The sequence below is a fragment of the Lissotriton helveticus genome, chromosome 5_1, assembly GCF_964261635.1.
Source record: "Lissotriton helveticus chromosome 5_1, aLisHel1.1, whole genome shotgun sequence".
Classification (NCBI taxonomy): Eukaryota; Metazoa; Chordata; class Amphibia; order Caudata; family Salamandridae; genus Lissotriton; species Lissotriton helveticus.
Window position 1 is genome coordinate 603,672,729 of NC_136065.1, and position 22,335 is coordinate 603,695,063.

Sequence of the window (22,335 nt, forward strand, 5' to 3'; positions counted from 1 at the left end):
GGTGGCCATGAGAGTTTAAAAAAAGTTAATTCCTTGAGTCCGCTCAAGAGGCGTTGCAGGGTTCAAAATCTGAAAGTAGAGACTTCATAATGACCAGATGTTTGACTGTGCCATTGTTGGCAACCCGCGAGGCTCCTTGTGTTTCACAATTGAAGGGGTTGACCCTAGTTAAACATTCTTTCAGCTCTGACTTGGGTCACCGATTTTGTGGCTGGATATTGCTGACCAGACTTTGCACTGTGCCTGGTATCTTGTATAGCTGTAGAAGATGTAGCCCTCGGCTGTCTACCACTATTTGCCAGGAGAATCGTATTTAATGATAATACTCTTGCTCAGGACTGAAAATGTTCCCTCCTAAATAATACCAAAGCTTTCATTGCTGAATCATTTTGAAATCACTTTTGTAAATGCGTATATTATAAAATTTGCTGTTTTGCACACTTTGCTTAATGAAAATAAGCTATGCTGGCCTTCAAGTCTGCGTGATTTTTTTTTTTAATGCGAGCACATGTTTTTAATATTAATGTTGTTGTTCAACTTCATTTGGTGTACTGCCCATTCTTTTTTTATATATATATATATATATAAATGCTTACCACTATGTCTTTGTTTTGTTCATCGAAAAAGACTCTTACCGGAACCGGTTCTGGAAAGTATTATGAGGTACCTGCGCATGGGCTGTTCAAGAGCATCTTGTGTTGTATTTTAAAAGAATGTACTAGTGCCTATTGTATACTCACTGCATGAAGTAACTTTACAGCGAATGTAATGTCAGCCTGTGCAGTGTGAGATTTTATGTCATAACATAACATATGGATTTGTAAAGCGCACGTTCACCCCCAAAGGGGCCTCTTGGCACTGAATAACTGATTTTCGTTGTTACCTATCTCAATGGAGCTCATTTTCTCGACCTCAGGAAGGATGAAAGGCTGAGTAGACCCGCCGGGAACTGAACCTGTGACCATGAGGCCGAACACAGACCCCTGCAGTGGATACATTAATCCACTAAGCCACCAGACCCGGCCTATCTTCCGGGCTGGTGTCACTTTGTATTACTTACAGGCCTGTTAAGCAGATGTCTAAATTGTTCTATAATTCTGTAAGGCCTATTTTTAAGTCTCCCCTACGCAGCGCTTATGTGCTGCATAGGAGAGCTTTAGTGATGGGTTCTATTTTGGCCCCAAAAACATGCACACGTTGTATTGCTTTCAATGGCAACGCGTGCACATTTGGCGATTCCCTTGCAGGACCAAGCCTTGAAACCATATGGATCTTGCTCGCTCCCGCAAGGGAAACAGGTGGAGGCCCCCTCCTCTCTCCCCTCCCCCTGCTGCCAGCGCGAGGCGCGCGCTTGTCTTTTTTGGATCCATTTTACAGGGAAGCAACTAAATGAAAGACGGAAAGAGAGGTTGTGAACCGTTTCTTCAACTCACGGTTTTCAATAAGAGAGGAGCAAGACAGAAAGAGAGGGAATGATAGGAAGAGAGAGGGGGTGGGAGCAGCTGCCAGCACAGAAAAGAAGAGGACATTGTCCTGGTCTGCTCTAGGCAGTAAGGAAGAGACAGAGTCCTTTTCCTTCTTTGCCCGTCCCGAATGTCCACGAAAGCAAGCAGAGCCTTTTCTGAATTACTTTTCTATTTCTTCCGTCATGGGACACAGTTTTGAAAAGAAAAAGTAGGGGGAACAGAATCTTTTTAATAAAAGAAGTAGGGGTACGCTGTGCCCTTTCGATCCTCTCACCTTTGTTTACTTTATGCCCCCCACATTCCTACGCTGTTGCCCGCCAACCTGCGGTGTCTTTACTTATTGGTAGGTCTGACAGCAAAAACCAAAGGCACCCACATGATTTTAATTCTCCTTCGATGTCTGGATCAGAGTTGCCTCAGTGTATGTTTTGTGGTCTTATGATGCTGCGCTCAGGTCTTTATTGCCAGAGCGTGAACGGAACAGTAATGATGATGACGAGGATGACATCACAGTAATCATGTACTAATGCGGAGCAGTGCTTCAGTTGTAGCACTGTCAGGGCCTGTGCTGGGGCTTTTAGCTTCTCTCCTTATTACCACACTGATTCCCCTTTCGCATTCTTCCTTGTAGCAGGGTCCGGCTGAAAACGGGTATATTTTTGCCACAACGTATCAAGCACTTTATTTTTCTCTGCGTGCTCTTTATTCGTGGCAGAGCAGATGTCACTTGCTGCGACGGTTGTATCGACGATGAGCTATAATAATCACATTACAAAGGCACTAAAAAACACTTTTGTCACTTCCTTTAGAGCCTCCTATTAATCAGGGGGGGGGTCTGTAAAACTTTTATCCCTCTACTTGTCAACTGCAATTAGGCGGCATCAATGTTGCTAGCCTCTGGCTCCTCAGTGCTCACAGCATATAGTTGTTAAAGAAAATGGTGCTGTCACAGAGACAAGAACGCGCTCTGTCCCCCACCACATCGCTTCTGCAAGCTAGGCTGGACTGAAGTCTCCTTTACAGCCTCGCAGATAAGAAGTGCCATTTTAGGTATGATATATAGTTCATCCGCAACTCTCTGAAGAGAGGTGTTCAAAAACTCTGTTGCAATACAGCAACAAGCATTGGCATAGCCAATAGGTCTTGCCTTTGGGACCTTATAAGTGTTTAGCTATGCACCAGTTGATGTTGTTGCCCTAAGGATATTGTGCTGGATAAATAAACACTTATAAGGTCCCAAAGGCGAGACCTATTGGCTATGCCAATGCTTGTTTTAATGAATGTTTGCAGAACTACAGGACATTGACTTCTTAAGCACATTTTAGGTTAAGTATTTCTACTGAATAATTATGTGAAAGATCTTGCATATGTTGGTCCTCCCCTACTCTTCATTAGGAGCATATCTCAATTATAGTGTACATCTGTAAACTTTTGCTACTAGTGATGATTTCAGAAGTTTTAATATGTTTTTACTTTAATATACCACCAAACCCAAGAAACAAGGTGCTTATACTATGCAAAAAGAAAATCCATCTTCGTATCTGTAGTTCAGTGAATGACAAGCACACCTTCGGTTATCTGCACTTGGTACACTTCATTTCCTTCAGTATCTTTTCATGTCTCACTACGTCAGTATCACACAATTGTGCCATATCAGATGATTTTGCTCCATAATTTTGACCATCTTCACCTTGTCATAAGTTTACATATTTTGCAACTTTATCCCAGTGTTACAAAACCATCTGTGTGATCAATTTGCTGTCATCAGCATGCAGTGCATCTATGTATTCATTACAGTTCCTAGTTCAATGTCCACAGGATCCCTCCGTAGCACGGTTCCCGTTAAATCATTCTTGTTTAGGCTCCACTGCCCTTTGCCTATATTTGCGCTATAGAAGTACCATATACATACATGCATTTCAAAATGGTCACCCAGCATTCATTCATCTTTATTCTTTCATTTCTTTTGGATATGGAGTGCTTCTCCACTTCCATTCCACTCTGTATGGTCATTTTGATTAACACGTTGTACAGAATAAAGAAACAAACCCCACTCCATATAATATAAAATGTATTGTGCTTATAAATGTTTATAGATTTTGTGACTTCAAAGTTTGGTCAGCATATGGCTCTTTAATTTCCAAGCACCACCTTTCCGGTAAATACTAATATCTGCGTATAAGAAGTGACTTTAAATTCTGCTCTTCTAGTCCTGCCCCTATTAGTGTGCACTATCCTTTCTCTGCTCAGTGATCCTTTTCTAGTTCTTATTTGAAGACCGTTTCTTGGCAGCACTGCACTGTCGCACCAATTCTGTTCATCCGTAGGTTTGTTAATACTCTTGCTTATTTTGGGTTGGTGATAGCCTTCTTGATCCATAAATAATTGTGCTTGTCCTGCTGACGCTTCGCCACCTCCAGCTCAACACTCAATGCCTTTATGAATGGAGTCACTTTGTCATTCTGCCTGTTTATCTCTTCCACAGGAACCCTACTTCTCGCCCAGTGCTGCCTATTTTCCGTGTCATAGCACTTTTTTAAAACTTTAAGTTATATTGCACAGCAGCTCAACTGCTCTGCAATATGTAAAAAAAAACAAAGTTTGCAAAGTCAATACAATTTGCATAGGCAAAAACTTTTGACTATGCCAATGCTTGTTCTTTTTAACAATAACCACAGCACTCACTCATTTAGCAGTATTCACTGGCTCACTAATCTTGTCCACACACAGTTCTTCTAAATGCTTTCAAAGGTCTTCCCTGATAGACAAATCTGCATCACGTTCTTTATGAGGAACGGGCACTAAATTCTGTTTCAAAACTATTTCGTGTTCAAACCCTTTTACTGTGCCCAGACCTAACTGCAAAGAGGTGAGCGTTTTTACTCAATATTTCTTCGATTAAATCAAGTAGCTTTATCAGCATAACAGTAGTGGTATTGCCAGGTTTTAACATTATTCTCAACCTGCCTGGGTCGATCCAACCCATGTTATCACAACCCTTCTCGGCCACATATATTTTTGTGGAGATACTTCTTTCAGAGAAACACAACGTATTTTCAAAGTTATCTAAAGTTTGATTTCAGTGCCCCCTTATGCAACTCCTCTAATACCACCTTTCTGGAGCACTGTATTTGTCCATAATGATTTTAAAGTGAGTTCAGATAACATGGTCACCGATGAACCTGAATCCACCATAACCTACAAGTCAACATCGCCAATTTTCACCATGCAAAAAGGACCTTTTTTACACGCAACCACCACTGAGTCACTTGCACTCTTGTCACGATCACTCTTCTCTTCATCCACTCCTACAGTTAAAATTGTAGTTGAAGTATGTAAGAAAACAGCGCACAGGCCTCAGTGCCAGTGTGCCTCCCCCAAAACTGTTATGTGTGAATTGGTAACCCTAATTGGCAAAGACTTTACCCCCTTATAAGTCTCTAGTATCCGGTACCAGGGCATAAGTGGTAAAGAGCTCCCCAGAGCTGCAGCAATTATTCTGTCATCCTGGGTGACCCAAGCAAATTATTGACAGCAGGCCTGGCATTGTAGACTGCAGGAGCAGTGCAAACTGCTCAAACTCGACTGTGCCCTCACCATGTGTGCCACAGTCAAATGCACCACCTTTACTATATGTAAGACACCCCTAAGATAGCCCTCCGCATCCCAGGAGGCAGGGTGCAGTATTTGAAAGGTGAGGACATATAAGGGCAAGCCTATATGCCCCTATAGTGGTGTTCCTCTGTGGAAACTACTATAAGTGTTACTGATCCATAGGATAACATTGGCTACCAACCGGGCACTCTCCAAATTGTCAGCCCTGTTATAGAACTACTAAAATATTTCATGCTTGGTATCAAACAGCATGCCTCCTCACCCCTGACACAAATCTTGTGCCTTGTGTGATGTGACATACACCCAGGTAGCAACCTTAGAGGTAGCCCACCAGGTTGCCATGTGTTCTGGCTTACCACCCTGTGCATTACCGTGCCTGCTGTCGCCAAGACGGTATTCTGACCTCCTACCAGGTAGTGTGATCACTCCCAAGAGTCAGGAACAAAGGGTTGGGCAGGAAGGAGGTCACACCTCCATCCTCCCAAGCAGGCTAGTGAAGTGGCACATCAAGACTGTGAGTTTCAAAGGCTTGCACCGCCTCTGATGTGTATCAGGGCTGACTCCCAGTGGAGGAAACGGCCCTCCACTTGCCCTAGGCACAATTGCACCGGGGCAGGTGGAAAATTAGCCTTGAAGTGAAGTATACACCTGAGAAGGCTGGTCACACCTCCAGAGTGACCAACCTGGTCTGCACACTCAGAATATAGGGTTCTGGGTACAAAAGTGACCTACACCCCCCCCCCCGACTGGGCTGAATAGCTGCAGAGGATCGCCCAAATCTAGGTGGTCCATTGCATTGTGGAAGTTGTAGTCTCGCCTGCCCCGGAGTTTCAGGTTCCTACGTCACTCCCCCAAACCCATTGAAGTGCCAGTACCTTTTCGCTGTGCTGACTCCTGCCAAGGCCTGTTGGTCACCAATTCGGTAACCATCCCTCACATTTGATGCTGCATCTGCAGGGAGTAACGCGCAACCATTATCCAACATCAGCAGCTGTGTATCCGGTGTGTTTTTGCTGTTTTTTTGCATTCTGTTTCTTGCAGCATCCTCTAAGCGGTAAAATCAACACCAGCATGTCTCCGTTCAGCACCAAGGACAGTTAGAACAACTCTGCACCTTGACTCCACAGGCTATGTAAAATTGATCTGACTTTTGTGGTCTGTTCTTGTGGCCCGCATGACCATAACCCTGTAAGGATTCCACGTAACTCGACCTGAAATTTACCACTTGTCAGTATTGTTTTTTCCATTGACCGCAGTTTTATCTTTTCCATGTATTTTACTACACTGATTTAATATTGCTTTAAAATCTAGAACTCTGGTTATATGTATGCTATTCCTTTAGTTTTGGTGTCTAAATTAAGATTAAATACACTTTATTTTTATAAATTGGTGTCAATTACTTGTCAATACAACTGCCATGAGGTACTGCAACAAGCAGGGTGGTATGAGGGATCGCATACCTTGTGGCATGAGCCACCATGCCTTTGGTAATAGCTGTTCTTCAAGGGCTCTCCTTGATAGCCAATCATGTGGTAGGCTTACTGAATGCCACGGCGGACATGCTCAGCAGATAGCATTTGGCGGGTAACGAATGGGGTCTCCATCCAGAGGCAGCGTAAGGCATCTTTGCAAAGCGGGGCATTCCTTGGTTGGACTGTTTCATTATCACCAGGAACGTGCAGTGTGACGATTACTGTGCACTAGAGTTTCCTCAAAGATGTTTCCTCTGTTTTCTCACGGCTTCCTCTCATATCCCGGTTTCTGAGGAAGATCATGAAAGACTGGGCTTAGAACATCCTGATTGCCCCAGATTGGACCACACAGATTGCTGTATCTCGATTTGTTTATCCTGAGCATTTGCCATCCAAAATGGCTCCCACCATATTGTAATAGGGGGGTCCCTGTATCAGAACAGTCTGGGGTCCTGACCCAGATCTCCACAGCCTGTGACTACATTCATGAAGATTGAACAGCATCAACTGACTGGTTTTAACTTGCTTGCCGAAGTTGTGTACGTCATTCTTGTGGCCAGGGCCCCCTGTACCAAACCTATTTTTCAAGTCACTGGGTGAAGTGTTTGACCTGGTGTGGAGAACCTTAAGTTGACACTCTGCAGGCCAAATTGTCCAATCTGTAATTTGTTTTATCTTTAGCCCAGCAAGGATTTGTGGTGGGCAGCGTTAATGGTCATTTGTTGGCCTTTCTACGTTTGCCTGACCAACCTTTGTTATGTAAATCACCTGTTGTGTTGCATTATCTAAAAAGGAGTCGTATAAATGGTCCAATATACGCATTTCATTATGCCTCTAATGAAACCTAGATTTGATTCTTAAGTTTCTAATCTGCACGTCCTTCGAGACCATGCACTTTTCATTGTGGCCTATCAAGTTGGTGTTTCTCATTGTGTTTACTTCTGTATGCCACTAAAGTGAGCTGAAGGCTCTGTCAGTACTACCCCCATACTGAATTTTCCACATGAGTGATCCTATCACCCTCCCTGCATTTTTTACCCTGCTACATCCCTCTAATGAGGAAAGGATTCATAGGGTGGACCCATAGGAAACTCTGCATTTATATCATGGTCTCAATAGAGTACTAAGTGGAAGGACAATTTTTCATTTCTTTGTCAATGATAAGAAAGAGGAGGAACTCCAGAAGCGAACCCTGTGCAGGTGGATCATCCTGCTCATAAAAATATGCTAATGAGGAGCCACATAAGGGGCCAAGGGCACATTCCATCAGAGCTGCTGCAACGGGGTTGGTGGTGTTTTGCCAGGCTGCTAAGTGTGCGTTTGTACACACTTTCACCGAGCACTACTGCCTTGTCAGTCAAGTCCATAGGGAGGGTCATTTTACCTGCTAAAACCATGTTTGAGAAGTTTAAACAGAAGGTGAATTGCCATATTTTGTACCATTTGTAGTCGCAGGATAAGGTAGTTTGAGATTCCTAGGTACAGAACGTTAGTGTAGTGCGGCTTTGAGAGGATCAGTGCCTGGACTATAGTTTTCTGGGCTTCCTAGCGCAGGAGGTCAAGATATTTCCTTAGAATCCTTCGTATCCAGCAAGAGGTTTTAACTATATCTGCAATCTAGGGTTTAAAGGATAGGTGCGTGTCGACATGCACTCTGAAGTTCATAGTCACCTCAGTGGGTGGTATGGAGCAGCTTGTTGGCCAGGCCCCTGACCAAACAGGCAAGGGGGTTGACACCAATTTTCTCTTGTTTGCATTGTAGAGAGTTGGCCTTGAGCCATCCCATGACTGCTACCATGCAGGCCGCAAATTTAGACTTGGCCTCCGATGCCTTATTATCATAGGTCAGCAGAAGCTAGGTGTCATCTGCATAGGAAATCACCTGGATACCCAGAGACCTGAGGAACTCCAAACTTGAGAATGTTTGCCTCACTAGAGAACGGTTTGAACCACACGGCCTGTTCTCTATGCTTCAGAAAGGAACCCCGCCAGGCTAGGGCTGTCCCCTCTACCACAATAGAGGCAAGCCTATGTACCAGGATCTCGTGTAGTATCGAATCAAACGCAGCGGAGAAGTCTAACAAAATTAGGGCAGCATTATGGCCAGTGTCCACCGAAAATTTTATGGAGTCTGTTATTTCCATAGGCGCTGTCTCCATGCTGTGGAGAGCCCTAAAGCCTGATTTTGAAGAGTGGAGGAGATTTAAGGAAACCAAGAATGTATTTTGTTGAGTGTTTACGGTCTTTTCGATAATCTTACAGAACCCCGGATGGGTCTGAAATTAGAGAGGAGTTCAAGATCCGCATTTGGTTTTTTTAAGGAGGGGGAGGAACATTCGCCCTTTTCCATCTAGTTGGGACTATCCCAGCTTGCAAAGATGTTGCAAAGAAATCCTGGTAGGTTGGGCTTAGGCTATCCCATGTTAGCCTCACAACCTGAGGGGCAAAGCATCCAGAGCAGAGACAGGTGTGCAATTGTCAAAGAGATTGACACTCGGAATAGGGGTACAAACTACAATGAAAAATAGACATTTTTGATAAACACTGAGAAGGATGCTGGCTTGCTTGTTTTTATGACACATTCTCGCACAGCCTTTACACACGCTGTTGTCCATTTTAAACAGACATCCACAATGCTCCTATGGTATCTATTTAAAATGTGAGGAATGTGCAGGTAATTCTTTCTCACAGCCCTTACTTGAAGTGGGCTCTTAGGATAGTAATAAGGACCAAAGTTAGATTTGGCATACCTTGGTCTATGATGTGGCAAAATTGATCTATGTCAGAGGGTGCGGAAAGGCTCAAGATAAACTGACGCCATGGTGCAGGGTTGGTGCCTATGTACAGCTTTCCACTGTCCCTTCCAAAGGTAATGCACAGTCACCATGGAGTTAAATGGTGCCCACCTGCTAGTGCGCTGGAGCAATTGCTATGAAAAAATCTGGATTCAATGTGGAACCTCAATGCAGTTCCCATCACAAAGTATCCCCATGCCACAAGTAGGCATGGACTTTCCCCGACTTTCTCAATCTGAAAGTGGACCTCTGTAAGAGGGTGGCAAAGGCCAGAGTGGTTAAGTCGTCGTTTCCAAAGGGTGATTAGGGAATGTAAGTGGTTTGTTGGTTGGCTGCTCGAAGTCTATCATAAATGTAGCTATGGATTACAATAATTTTGTCAGGGAGATGTACTAACTGATCTATATTTTTTAAGATGTACATGACAAGTAGAGAAAGCCCTTCCAAAATTATGATACGGCTGTATGAATGACAGAGTGGCTCTAGTGACTGCAAAGGGAGCTTTTCTTCACAGCTGTGCATCATAGTTAGATGCACTGGATTGGGGTTTTGTGTAGCTTGCAGAATTTAGGAGCATGCATTTGTGGTGACGCATTATTTGCAGCATGCATGTTTGCCATTTTATTTTGTGAGCTGTGTTCTAGCTTATCTGTCATTTCATTGTAGGGTTTAAGTACCTCCGAATGTATCTGCAATATATGGCTGACTTTTGTGTGTTTTAATTCATTTGTTTGCAACCAAACTTATTGATGCCATGGTGGCTCATTTCATGTGGAACACCCTGATGTTATTAAAGATTTGAAAGTACTGTGTTGCTAAATCATCACATCCATTAATTTGGAAATGGGTGTAGACAGTTGACCATAGATATTTTCAGCTGTAGCATGTAACTGTGAGATTCTTGGACTTTGTCGTGCACAGAGAACTGCTCTAAATAAGCTTACCAGATGACTTCTAGTTACCAAGTACACCTTGCTTCATTACTAAAGATTCCTTTTACAAACCATTGCAATCTTTAGTTCTGTCTATTTGATTAAATTGAGCATAATCAAGACTACAACTACAAAAATGTGTTGGATTTTAAATAAAAGCAAAGGACTGGATAATTGCATCCTAAATAGCTTTGGGTTATCTGGTAACCCAATACCCAGCAAAAGCAGTGCATTTCTATCATCTGACGTCATGGTGTAGTCCTAGTTATTTAAGGCCCGTGTTTTGTCGTTGATGGGGTTGTTTGCTTAATTTGAACTGATTATCTTAATTGATACTTTCTTCACTCAGTATCCCCAATGTTTGAAATGCCTCCCAGGTCAGCACTGGATCCCAGAGCTTTGAAAAACTACCAAGAAGCAAAAGCGCAGCTTTAACGGCCCAGCCTTCATGACAGGGCTGCGGTCTACATCAGAAGTGACATCCTCACCAGTAGCCCCACATGCTCTCTTGCCTCATCTTTATTTTATTTTGCAGCACACACTCAATTTCAGTCTACAGTTGTTCTGCAGTTCTTGAACAATGTTTCCACTCAAAAATTGTTCACCAAGGACTAGAGCAGTGGAAAGAATCCAGTGTCCTTGACAGAACTGTACAGTTGCAGTCTGTGGCAGCTGGGTAGCAATCATGATTGAAGCCTACTCATCTTGCTTGCCCGCACACTTTAAAGTGGTCTACAAGAGAATGGTCAACGACATATAGTGTCCAGGACTCTGTCTTCAAGAAGTCATTCTGATGATTCTCAAGAGGTGTTGTCAGTTTCTGTTTTCTATTGAACAGTTGACTTAACATGCTGACATCTGAGTAGGAGGAGCTGTTACCAATCCCTGGAAAGCAGGTACTTCTTAGTCCTCTTAATATTTACCTGTGTCCGGTCCTCCAACCAGTCTCCAGTGCCTTAAGGCTCCTGCCTCCCTCCTTACCAGGTCACTCACACTCTTTCTTTCTGGAGATCTCTCTCTATTTTATGCCATCTAGCTTGCTTTGTGCCATTTTGCTCCGGTTTTCGTTCTTCTGTGCATTCTATCTGTTTTATTATCTTTTCCTCTGTCTCTTTACCTCATTGTTTTTCTCAGTCTGTGCCATTTCTCCGTTTTTTTACTATTGCCTTCAGTGGAACCTAATGTTTTGTGTCATCTCTCCTTGGCTGTAACTTTTTTTTCTCTGTCAACATGCCCCCCCCAGGCCCCCTCTTTTAGACCTGGCTATAGCACCTTGAGTGCAGGGTTGGTGCACGGTCCTTAGTCCTTTTCTTGGTCGCTCCCATTTCCTCTCTATTTTTGTGCCTCCTCTCTCTTTGTGACTTTTATGCTTGGTTGCCCCATATTTCTCTCTGTTTTTGTCATTTCTCAGTTGTGTGGCCTTTGCTGTGTGCCTCTTTGCCCCATTTTTCACACTCTCTATTTTTGTCTAATTTCTGTTTTGCGGCCTTCGCTTTGTGCCTCTTTGTCCTGCCTTTCACTCTGTTTTGTGCCTCTTTACCCTGATTGGGACCTTTTGTTTTGTGCCATTTCTCCTTAGCTGTACCCTCCTTTTCCCACTATTTTCTTCTTTTCCTGTGCGCCTTATGAGATCCCGCTCTCTTGCTTCCTGTGCCTCCTTCGCCTCTTCCATCTTCGAGGACCTGAATAATGGCGGACGCGAAAAGTAAGACGCTTGTATGCCCATTGTCACCTAGAACAGCCCAGGGGCCAGGAATCCTGGTGCTCCCACCCTCATATACCACTATCCTTCCAGGCTCCTCTGTGCTCTCATCCCCAGCCACCTTTCTGCTTTCTCACTGCATCACACGGCACGGAAGGAACACAGCACCCAACATTACTCTCCCACACACATGAACCAGCTGCTTCCTATGCAGGTCCCCGCACTCTCATGCATGCTCCTCAACACCTGCTCACTCACTAAACATTCCCAGCAGGGCCCAGAAATCTGGGACCTGCTACATGACCACAGGCCTGGCCTGGATCTGCTCTTCCTCACTGAAATATGGCTGAACCCAACCTTGGCATGAGACATCGCCACAGCCATCCCCAGCAGCTTACAAGATCAGTAGGTATGACCAGCAGTACAAGCCCAGAGTCAGTCACCATCATATATAAGGACAGGTTCTGCTGCACCACCTCCACTTACACATTCACTAGCTGCAGGGAACACCTCACGCTCATGCTATGCATCACACTTGAGCTTGTGTTGAACTCTTTTATATAGACCACCTGGACCTCGCGCCAACTTCTCCACCAGCATCACAGATTTTATTGCATTCATCATCGATCCTAGTACTTCTATACTCCTCGATCGCACTGACCTGAACTCGATTGCTTCTCTACAAAAAAATCTGAAACATTGGCCTCTAGAAGCACGTCACCGGACCCACTCCATGCCCCTGGACACCTCTTGGATCTCATATTCTCACTCTTCAGCAACATCACAATCTGCAAACCAATACCAATCACCAGGAAAAACTATACCCTTGTCCAGTTCAGCATCCCTGTCCCACACTACTGCAGACATAAAGCTACCAGGCCTGCCCACCGTAACTGGAAGAACATCCCTGAGGAGGAATAGACGTCCTATCTCTCCGAGCACACCAACAGCCTGCCAAAAGTCCTTGAGAAATACTGGATCACTGCAAGCACTGACACCCTGGACCCCCTAAAGCGCAGCTAAACAGTAAAAAAAGTTACCACAAGGCAGCTAGTACAGAGAGAAACTCAGGTTGAGGACACACTACTGCAAGCAACTGAAGCATAATTATAGAATGAGCCAAGACAGAACGGACAAAGATGTCTTCAAATCTGCCCTGAAATTCTACCATCAACAGATCTGGAACACTAATTGCACAGCATTCGTAGGCTGCATCGACGCCAGCACTAACAGCTGCAAAGAAATCTTAGCTATTGTTGGAGTTCACCGTGCCTAAAGCGGTCTCCAACATCATCACTCACTAACAAGACTTTTGCAACAAGCTCTCAGAGTTATTCTGCAACAAAATCACATCCATATATTGCAATTTCAACCTTCAATCCGACTCCATCACTCTTGCTGCTAACCTCGCTATCATGTCTGAAGAACTGACCATGTCCTCCAAAGAAACAGCTGCTACCCTGGAGTCCATATACTATGGTGTTCCCACCACGTCTTCCCCAAAAGACTCACAACCATCAGCGAAGCTTTTGCTTCCATCTTCAAAGCATTTATCAACTCCGTCACCTTCCCAGACATATGGTAACACGCCACGGTCACTCCCTAGCTCCTCAGTACCATGCACTTATCGCTGCCACAGACTACATCTGCATGATCATGGACATCGACGAAACAGTGGCCTTCATTCTCCTGGACCTCTATGCTGCCTTCGACACAGTCTCACCACCCCATGCTGATCTTAAACTGGAAAGCCCCAAAGACATTGAAAACGCAAAAATCTTCAGTTGCCTCAGATCCGTTGATCAGTGGATGGCATGGAACCATCTCAGATTGAGGCTTCTAAAACGAATTACTCACATATGACGATTGGAAACATTATGACCTGCTCTGCACCTGGCTCGACGATTTGGGACCACCTTCTAAAGTATCTAAGGATTAAGAAACTTTGGAATTAACATGGACTCCAAGTTCTAAATAAAAGCCAAGTGGACACCACACAATATCCAGGCTATATTTCTATTGTACTGTCTAAACTTGATTACACCAAAGGCCTCCACCACGGACCATCTTGATCAACTATGAAAAGACTACAACAGATGCAAAACTCTTCTGCCAGATTACCCCTACATGTAAAACCACAAGCCCACATCTCCCCTGCCTTGACGGCCCTACATTGCTTACCGTTTCCAGAGATCCACCTTCAAGCTGCTGTATATCACCCACAAACCAATAAATTGAACAAGACTGCTTTTTATCAGGAATAAAATCACCAAATACATTCAACAAAAGATCCTCTGTCCATGATTGGCACCTCATCTCAAAACACAATCATACAAGAAAAAGACCATAGATGGGACATCTTTCTCTGTTCAAGCAGCCAAACTATGGAATTCTGTACCCCCAATCATAAGATTGACGGATACCTATCTTATCTTCAAAAGACTGCTCAAGTGTTGGCTCTTACCTACATAATCACCATACTCAAACACTAATGCAAAGCATATCCCTGCGTATGTAAACATTTATAATTTGATTATATGTATATATCTAGATATGTGTATTTCTTTTTACAAATATGTATAACTACGGTTTTTAAACTATAGAAATATTCTTTGTCTGCTTAACAAATGTATATATTACTTATGGTTAAATATAGTGTCGGTGTGCACCAAACAGGTGTCAGATGGCCTACACGCACTTAAATCCCAAACAAGTTGTCCAGTCCTTAAATGAAGAAAGCGACACTTGTAGTATCTGAGTTCTAAATTTTCAGTTTTATTTGGCATAGCGCATTAATGCATTTCCGTCCTTCGCAGACTTTGGTCATGATATCGAGCGCCATCATGCCTGTCATATTTAAATAATAAACATTGACATAAACAAAGCACCAAAGAAAAGTGGAGAAATTTGGCAGACATCTTGGAACATCATCAAATGCAGTTTTGTCAGTATACAGTCTGAATGTCATACATATTATACATCATAGCATGAACATATGTATTCATTTCAGCAGTTTTTCAAGAAATCATAGTAATATTTTTGTGAGTTTATACAAAGGGTAATTTGATAAGTATCTATTATCCCATGCCTGAAATTAGACACGCGTGGTATTGTGTGTATATATACATATATATATATATATATATATATATATATATATATATATATATATATATATATATATACACATACATACACCAAACATGCAACCATGATAGTTTAGCTTAATCATTGAGCCCAAGTGGGCAAACTCATAGAACATAACCATGAAGCTGTCCATGCCCGAGCATGCATAATATGATAGGCTCATTTCAGCCATGCAGCATTATCTGACTGTACAATGGTGCCCAAGTGGTCTTATCGCAAAATGCATGTTTGCAAATTTTAACAATGTTGCACATCTAATGCCAAAATGCATCCATTTTATAAGCCTTCTGTCGTGCATGCTGATTACTCAATTGTGAACTAACTAAATAATAGCCAAACTATTAAAGCAAAGGTTTCCACATTTTACTAATACTATTAAACACACTCTCAAAGAGAGATTAGAACCAAAAAAAACAGCTACGCATCTCAAATCGCCAAAATGGCTCGGAGATATTCAACCAGACCCTACTCTCCTTGTCTCCTGGCCTCAAATGAATAATTTCCCGTTAGTTGCTCCAAAAACAGTAAATCCAGACACTATAATAAGTAATAAAAATGATACCATGAAAGAATATGGAAAGTTAAATAAACACATTTAATTCAGCATCAACTTTCAATCAGCTAGGTTCAAGAGCATCTAGGTTTAAAATGTATCTGGCTTCGAGTCTGCGGAGAATCCTCTCCCGGTCACCACCACCCCAACCTTGGATTTTGGGGGATTATGTCAATCACAGAATAAAGAAAAGAATCAATGTTCCTTCGTATGCTTGCCAAAAATTACTTGCAAGTGGGTAGCTGTTATCCCTGTTCTTAATGGCTTGCAAATGTTTTAAGACTCTTATGTGCTTGCAAAATAGTACTACCAATGTACAATTTGTTGCATCCACATTATAACAAGTATACTGCATATTCACTCTTGCAGGTGAGATGTTTCGAAATTATAAGTTCATATCCAAAAGTTGTGTACACAGAAGTGATGTTTTCGCCATGTTTGCAGGCCTTGCACCCGCTGCATTTATAAAATCCTTTGGTTTGTTTTAACCATGAGGTGCTACTCATTCTAATATCATTCGACACCAACCTGTCCCTCAATGACTTTGCCTTCCTATACATGATACGTGGTTTACTGGGAACCTTACTGGCTATAACTGTATCACTTTTGAGAAGGTACCAATAGATTGACAAAATATTTCGCACCAAATGGTGGTCTGTCCTGTAAGATGTTATATACCCCAGTTTTTTTTATATTTTTCTCCTGTGATATTTCTTGGCGGTTTTTAAACAATATCTCATTGTGTCAGTCTGTTCACCCTCTGTAGAGTTGTCCTTAAAATATACTTACTGTAGCCCCTCTGTCTGAATCTTTTACTCAACTCATTAGTAATGGTTTTGAATTTCGCATCTGTCTCACCCTATACCTCTTTCAATATATCCTCTACCTCCACTCTTTGACTCATCCTAAACCTCATTCAACTACTATAATCTCCAAAATAACCCTTTCTAGACTCTTCCCTCCTCTATCCCTCCTGACTCACCCAAACATAGTTTTCATACTATGATTTCCCAAACAACCCATTTTGAATTCTTCCCTCCTGTATCCTTCTTTTAACCCATCCCAAACCTCATTTGACTACTGTGATCTCCCCAAATCCCTTTCTAGAGACTCTTCTCTCGTACATCTCTTCCTTTTCTCATCTCAAACCTCATCTTATTACTGTGATCTCCCAAAGAAAATAATCTAGACTCTCCCCTCTTCAATTCCTCCATTATCCTATTCAACTCAACTTAGACTTGCATGTCCACCGCTCATATAAACTCACTAGCAGCCCGTCCCGACGTTGTCTGGGGATGGAAAATAGCACCGTTTGAAAGTGGGTAATGCTGACGTTTAAATGGCTGAAGTGGCACAATAGTTATGCACCCATAAGGGATTTTTATGCGTTGTTTAACATTGATCTTGCACGTCGTCTTTTACCTTTCTTGTGAAGTTGGTAATATCTGAAAGAAACAGGTTAGTATTAGATTCCTTACCTTAGAATATCCCCAGGCGTCAGTCTGGATCCGGAAACTTTTGCGTAGCAGTACCCCTGCGCGTCGGTAGGCGTCGTCTGCAGGCGTCTCCTGCGGCTCCGCGTCGGCGTCGAGCGCCGTGATGACGTCGCTGGAGTATATAGACGCCGCCTCCGCGCGCTGACGTCAGTTCTTCTTTTTTCCGCGCCAGTTAGCGCAGATCCGAGAAGTGCAGTACTCCGGTCTTTGACCAAAGTTTTTTGTGAATCTTTGATTCTTGTTACGGTGCCGGTAGGATGCCCGGTTTTAAGAACTGTGACGACTGTGACCACACGATGTCGGTCACGGATCATCACCGACTCTGCCTTCGGTGTCTGGGCCCCGACCACGCCGTGGACGACTGTGTCGATTGCCGGGCCCTGACGAGTAAAGCTAGGCGGGAGCGGTCCCGCAAGCTACTCGAGCTGAGGGTGTCGGCCCCACGTCGAGAGCGGTCCCGGTCCGGCCGGAGGTCGAGGGAGCGGTCGAGGGAGCGGTCGCGGAGCCATCACGAGCGCTCCGGAAGTCGTCACCATTCCTCTGGTTCCTCAGGTAGGAGACATAAGAAGTCGGGGCGTCGTCATCGTACCCCCGACTCCCCCCGACGCGGCCGGGGGTTCGGGTGGCCCCACCCCCGCGGCTCCGCGTGGGTTGCCGGCGCGGCCTGCTCCATACCCTACGGTCCCTGGGCAAGGCGCGTTGCGTGAGGAGATAGAGGAGTTCCTCATGGCCATGAGGGCACTGTCTCCTCCGACGGGGCCTACGGCGCCTTCGGGCCCTGTGCTCCCGTCCGGGGGTCCTAGCGGTTCGGGTGCCCCTGCCTCGACGCCGTCGGGTGCTCCGGCTCCGACGCCGCCGGCGGCTCCGGCCCCTTCGCCGCTGGGACCCTCAGGGTCGACGCCGACTGGTCTACCGGCCTCTCCGGCGCCGATTCCATCGGGGTTGCCCCCGACGACGCCCCCGCGCGGCGCCGGTGCTCCGGCGCCGGCTCCGGGCGGCGCCGTCCCCATTACCTCTCCGACTCCGGACGCCGATGGGGCCGGTGGACCCCGAGGAGCCGGTCTACATTGTTGACTCCGAATATGGGGAAGATGTAGAATACGGAGAGGGTTGGGAGGGGTCTGAGGACCCTCTGTCACGCGAGAGTCAGTACAATGTGGACTGGACAGGTGATTTGGGTGACGCCAGTGGTCTGGACGACTCTCCTAACCCTGGTTTTGTCTCGCCTCCTACTGTGGCTTCGGAGGCTGGGGCTGCTTATTCAGTGGTGTTGATGAGGGCTGCCAAGGCCTTGCACCTTGAGCTCCCCGTCGCGGTCGTGAGGCCTAACATCCTCACTGAGGTCTTCAAACCGCAGTCATGCCCACAGGAGCCACTGCTGCCGTTCAACGAAGCCTTGACAGACGTTCTTTTGGGCACGTGGTCCAGGCCCGCGACAGGTTCGCCTGTTGATAGGAACGTGGCCAGACGCCACCGTCCGTGTCCGGACGACCCCAAGTTCCTGTCCGCCCATCCCACCCCTGAGAGTCTGGTGATCCAGGCCTCGACTTCCCAGACCGCATTCCCGTCGGCCCCGCGCGACCGGGAATCTAAGAGGTACGACCAGTATGGTAAGAAGGTCTTCTCGTCCCTGAGTTTGGGACTGTGGTCTTGCAACACCGCATGCCTCTTGGGCCGCTACACCCACTCTCTGTGGGATACGGTCGCGGAGTTGCTGCCTGAATGCCCGCAGGAGGTACGGGCGAAGCTCGGCAAGGCTATGATTGAAGGCCGAGATGCAGCAAGATACTCCATCAGGTGTGGTCTTGATACGACCGACTCGCTGGGCAGAGCGATGTCCACGACGGTGGCGATTCGTCGCCACGCCTGGCTGAGATCTGACAACTTTTCGGCAGATGTCCAAAATACCTTGATGGACATGCCGTTCGATGGCAGTCGCCTGTTTGGCGACAAGGCGGACCACGCGCTGGAACGCTTCAAGGACTCCAGGGTCACGGCCAAGTCCTTGGGTCTCTCGACCCAGCGCCAGCAAACGGGTTCGTTTCGTTCCTTTCGTGGCCAAGGAAGGGGCGGTCCCACACGTGCTGCCAGCCACGCACCGCAGAACACTTCTCAACGCGGTGGCAACCGTGGAGGCCGCCGTGGAGGCGGTCGGGGACAACGGCGAGGTCAGACCACACCTCCCCCCGCAGCATCGGCCTCTAAATCCTCCTAGTCCGTGCTTTCAGGCCCATGTGACGCCAGTGGGTGGCAGGGTTCGCCATCACCTCTCCCGCTGGCGCACTATCACATCGGACAGGTGGGTGCTGCAGCTCGTCCGAAGGGGCTACTCCCTCCCCTTCGAGACCACTCCTCCAGCCATGCCACCGCAGAACCACCGTGTGTCGGGGGACCACTTGACACTTCTGCAGGAGGAAGTTACGGCCCTCTTGGCCAAGGGGGCCATCGAGCGCGTTCCTGGGCCAGAAGTAGGATGTGGTTGCTATTCCCACTACTTTCTGGTACCCAAGAAGGACAAAGGGGGTCTACGTCCTATCTTGGACCTAAGGGACGTCAACGGCTTCCTCCGGAAGGAGAAGTTCAAGATGTTGACATTGGCTCAGGTCTTGGCTGCTCTGGACCCGCAAGACTGGATGGTAGCGTTGGACTTGCAGGATGCGTATTTTCACATCCCCGTCCTGCCGGCCCACCGGCGTTACCTGCGGTTCACGGTAGGCCAGGAGCATTTTCAGTTTATCGTGCTCCCCTTCGGCCTTACCAGCGCCCCACGGGTGTTCACAAAGGTGATGGCAGTGGTCGCAGCCCATCTGCGCAGATCAGGGGTGTCAGTCTTCCCCTATCTAGACGACTGGTTGTTGAAGGCGGGCTCGCCCCAGACAGTCGTCCACCACCTTCAGATGACGGCAGACCTCCTGCATGGGCTGGGGTTCTCCATCAATGTGCCGAAATCACACCTGTGTCCCTCTCAGAAGCTCCTTTTCATCGGAGCGGTTCTCGACTCGGCGCAGTTTCGGGTTTATCCTCCGGAACGGCGAGTCCGGGATATACAGGCCTTGATTCCTGTCTTTCAGCCGCTATCCCGGGTTTCGGTCAGGTTGACGCTGCGGCTGCTGGGGCTGATGGCTTCCTGCATCCTTCTGGTGCATCACGCCCGGTGGCGGATGCGGGCTCTGCAGTGGGACCTGAAGTTTCAGTGGGCCCAGCATCAGGGCAACTTGTCCGACCATGTCTTGATCTCGGAGGGCACTGCGAGACAACTGCAGTGGTGGCTTACGGACCGCGATTGGGTCAGAGGCAGATCCCTCTCCCTTCCCCAACCGGAGCACGTAGTTGTGACGGACGCGTCCCTCCAGGGCTGGGGAGGCCACTTGGGAGAGGCGGAGATCAGAGGCATCTGGTCTCCGGCGGAGTCCCGGCTCCATATCAACATGTTGGAGCTGCGGGCGATTCGCCTAGCACTGAAGGCATTCCTCCCCTTTGTCAACGGGAGTGTAGTGCAGGTGTTCACGGACAACACCACCTCCATGTGGTACTGCAACAAGCAGGGCGGAGTGGGGTCGTGGACCCTTTGCCAGGAGGCGCTGCGTCTCTGGCAATGGCTGGAACGTCAGAGCGTGACTCTGACGGTTCAACACCTGGCAGGTTCTTTGAACGCCAGGGCAGACGAACTCAGCCGTCGGTGCTCGGTGGATCACGAATGGCGTCTGAACTCGGACGTGGCGTGAGGCCTCTTTCTGCAATGGGGAGAGCCTTGGTTAGATCTATTCGCCACAGAAGAGAACGCGCAATGTCATCAGTTCTGCGCGTTGGAGTTTCCAAGACGGCACTCGCACGGCGACGCCTTTCGGCGCGAGTGGAGTTGCAGTCTGTTGTACGCCTTTCCGCCTATACCACTTCTGCCCAGAGTGCTGAAGAAGATCAGGCGCGACCGGGCCCAAGTTATCCTTGTGGCTCCGGACTGGGCTCGAAGGTACTGGTATCCCGAGCTACTCAGCATGTCAGTCGGTCCCTCGATCCGCCTGCCCCTTCAGGAGGACCTTCTGTCGCAGCAGCAGGGGACGGTCCTCCACCCGAACCTGTCCAGTCTCCACCTCCATGCGTGGAGATTGAGCGGCGACAGTTGAGGCCATTTGACTTGCCTCCTGAAGTTTGTGATGTGATTCTGGCAGCCAAGCGTCTCTCCACAAAGTCGGTATACGCCTGCCGGTGGAACAGATTTGTGGCATGGTGCACAGCAAAGGCTGTGAACCCTCTTTCTGCCCCTCTTTCCGAGGTTCTCCTCTTCCTTCTCTCTCTTGCCCAGCAGGGCTCTGCTCTGGGCACTATCAAGGGCTACCTTTCTGCCCTTTCGGCCTTTCTACGGCTGCCTGATCAACCTTCTTTGTTCAAATCCCCTATTGTAACGAGATTCTTGAAGGGCATCACGCACATGTATCCACCTGTTCCGTTCGTGATGCCTCAGTGGGACTTGAACCTGGTTCTGACCTTTTTGATGTGCGCTCCCTTTGAGCCACTTCATTCCTGTCCTCTCCGTCTCCTGACTTTAAAGACGGCCTTCCTGGTTGCCATCACCTCTGCCAGGAGAGTGAGTGAGCTCCAGGCTCTTTCTGTCAAACCTCCTTTCATGTCCATTCATCCAGACAAGGTGGTTCTGAGAACTAGACCTTCTTTCCTGCCCAAAGTAGTTTCTGCTTTTCACATCGGGCAGTCCATCACCTTACCCTCCTTCTTCCCGCCTCCGCATCCTTCAAAGGATGAAGAGCGGCTCCATCGTCTGGACCCAAAACGTGCGCTTTAATTTTATATGGATCGCACACGCCAGTTCCGGGTGGATGACCAACTGTTTGTTGGCTACGTGGGTGCAAAGAAGGGAAGGGCGGTGCATAAACGAACCATCTCTCGGTGGGTCGTCCTGTGCATCAAAGCGTGCTACTCTTTGGCTCGGAAGGAGCCTCCTGTTGGGCTGAGAGCCCATTCCACTCGGGCCACGGCGGCTACTCCTGCCCTGGGCCGGGGAGTCCCCTTGCAGGACATTTGTCAGGCAGCTACGTGGGCCTCGCTGCACACGTTTGCAAGGCACTACTGCCTGGACAGGCAAGTCCGGAGGGATGGCTTTTTTGGCCGTTCTGTCCTCCAGGACTTTCTGGTGTAAGCTGT

The 22,335-nt window shown here is 46.9% G+C and overlaps 1 protein-coding gene across 2 annotated transcripts in view; it reads left to right on the forward strand.

Moving 5' to 3' along the window:
- POLR3A (RNA polymerase III subunit A) overlaps positions 1–22,335 on the forward strand; it is a 284,112-nt gene that overhangs the window by 217,703 nt on the left and 44,074 nt on the right. The window contains exon 22 of one of the 2 annotated variants that reach the window (XM_078642965.1): positions 628–663. The exons of the other annotated variant lie outside the window; for it this stretch is intronic. Within the exon in view, the coding sequence (XP_078499091.1) occupies positions 628–663 (36 nt within the window). The remainder of the gene's footprint in view (positions 1–627; positions 664–22,335) is intronic. 2 annotated transcript variants of the gene reach the window in all.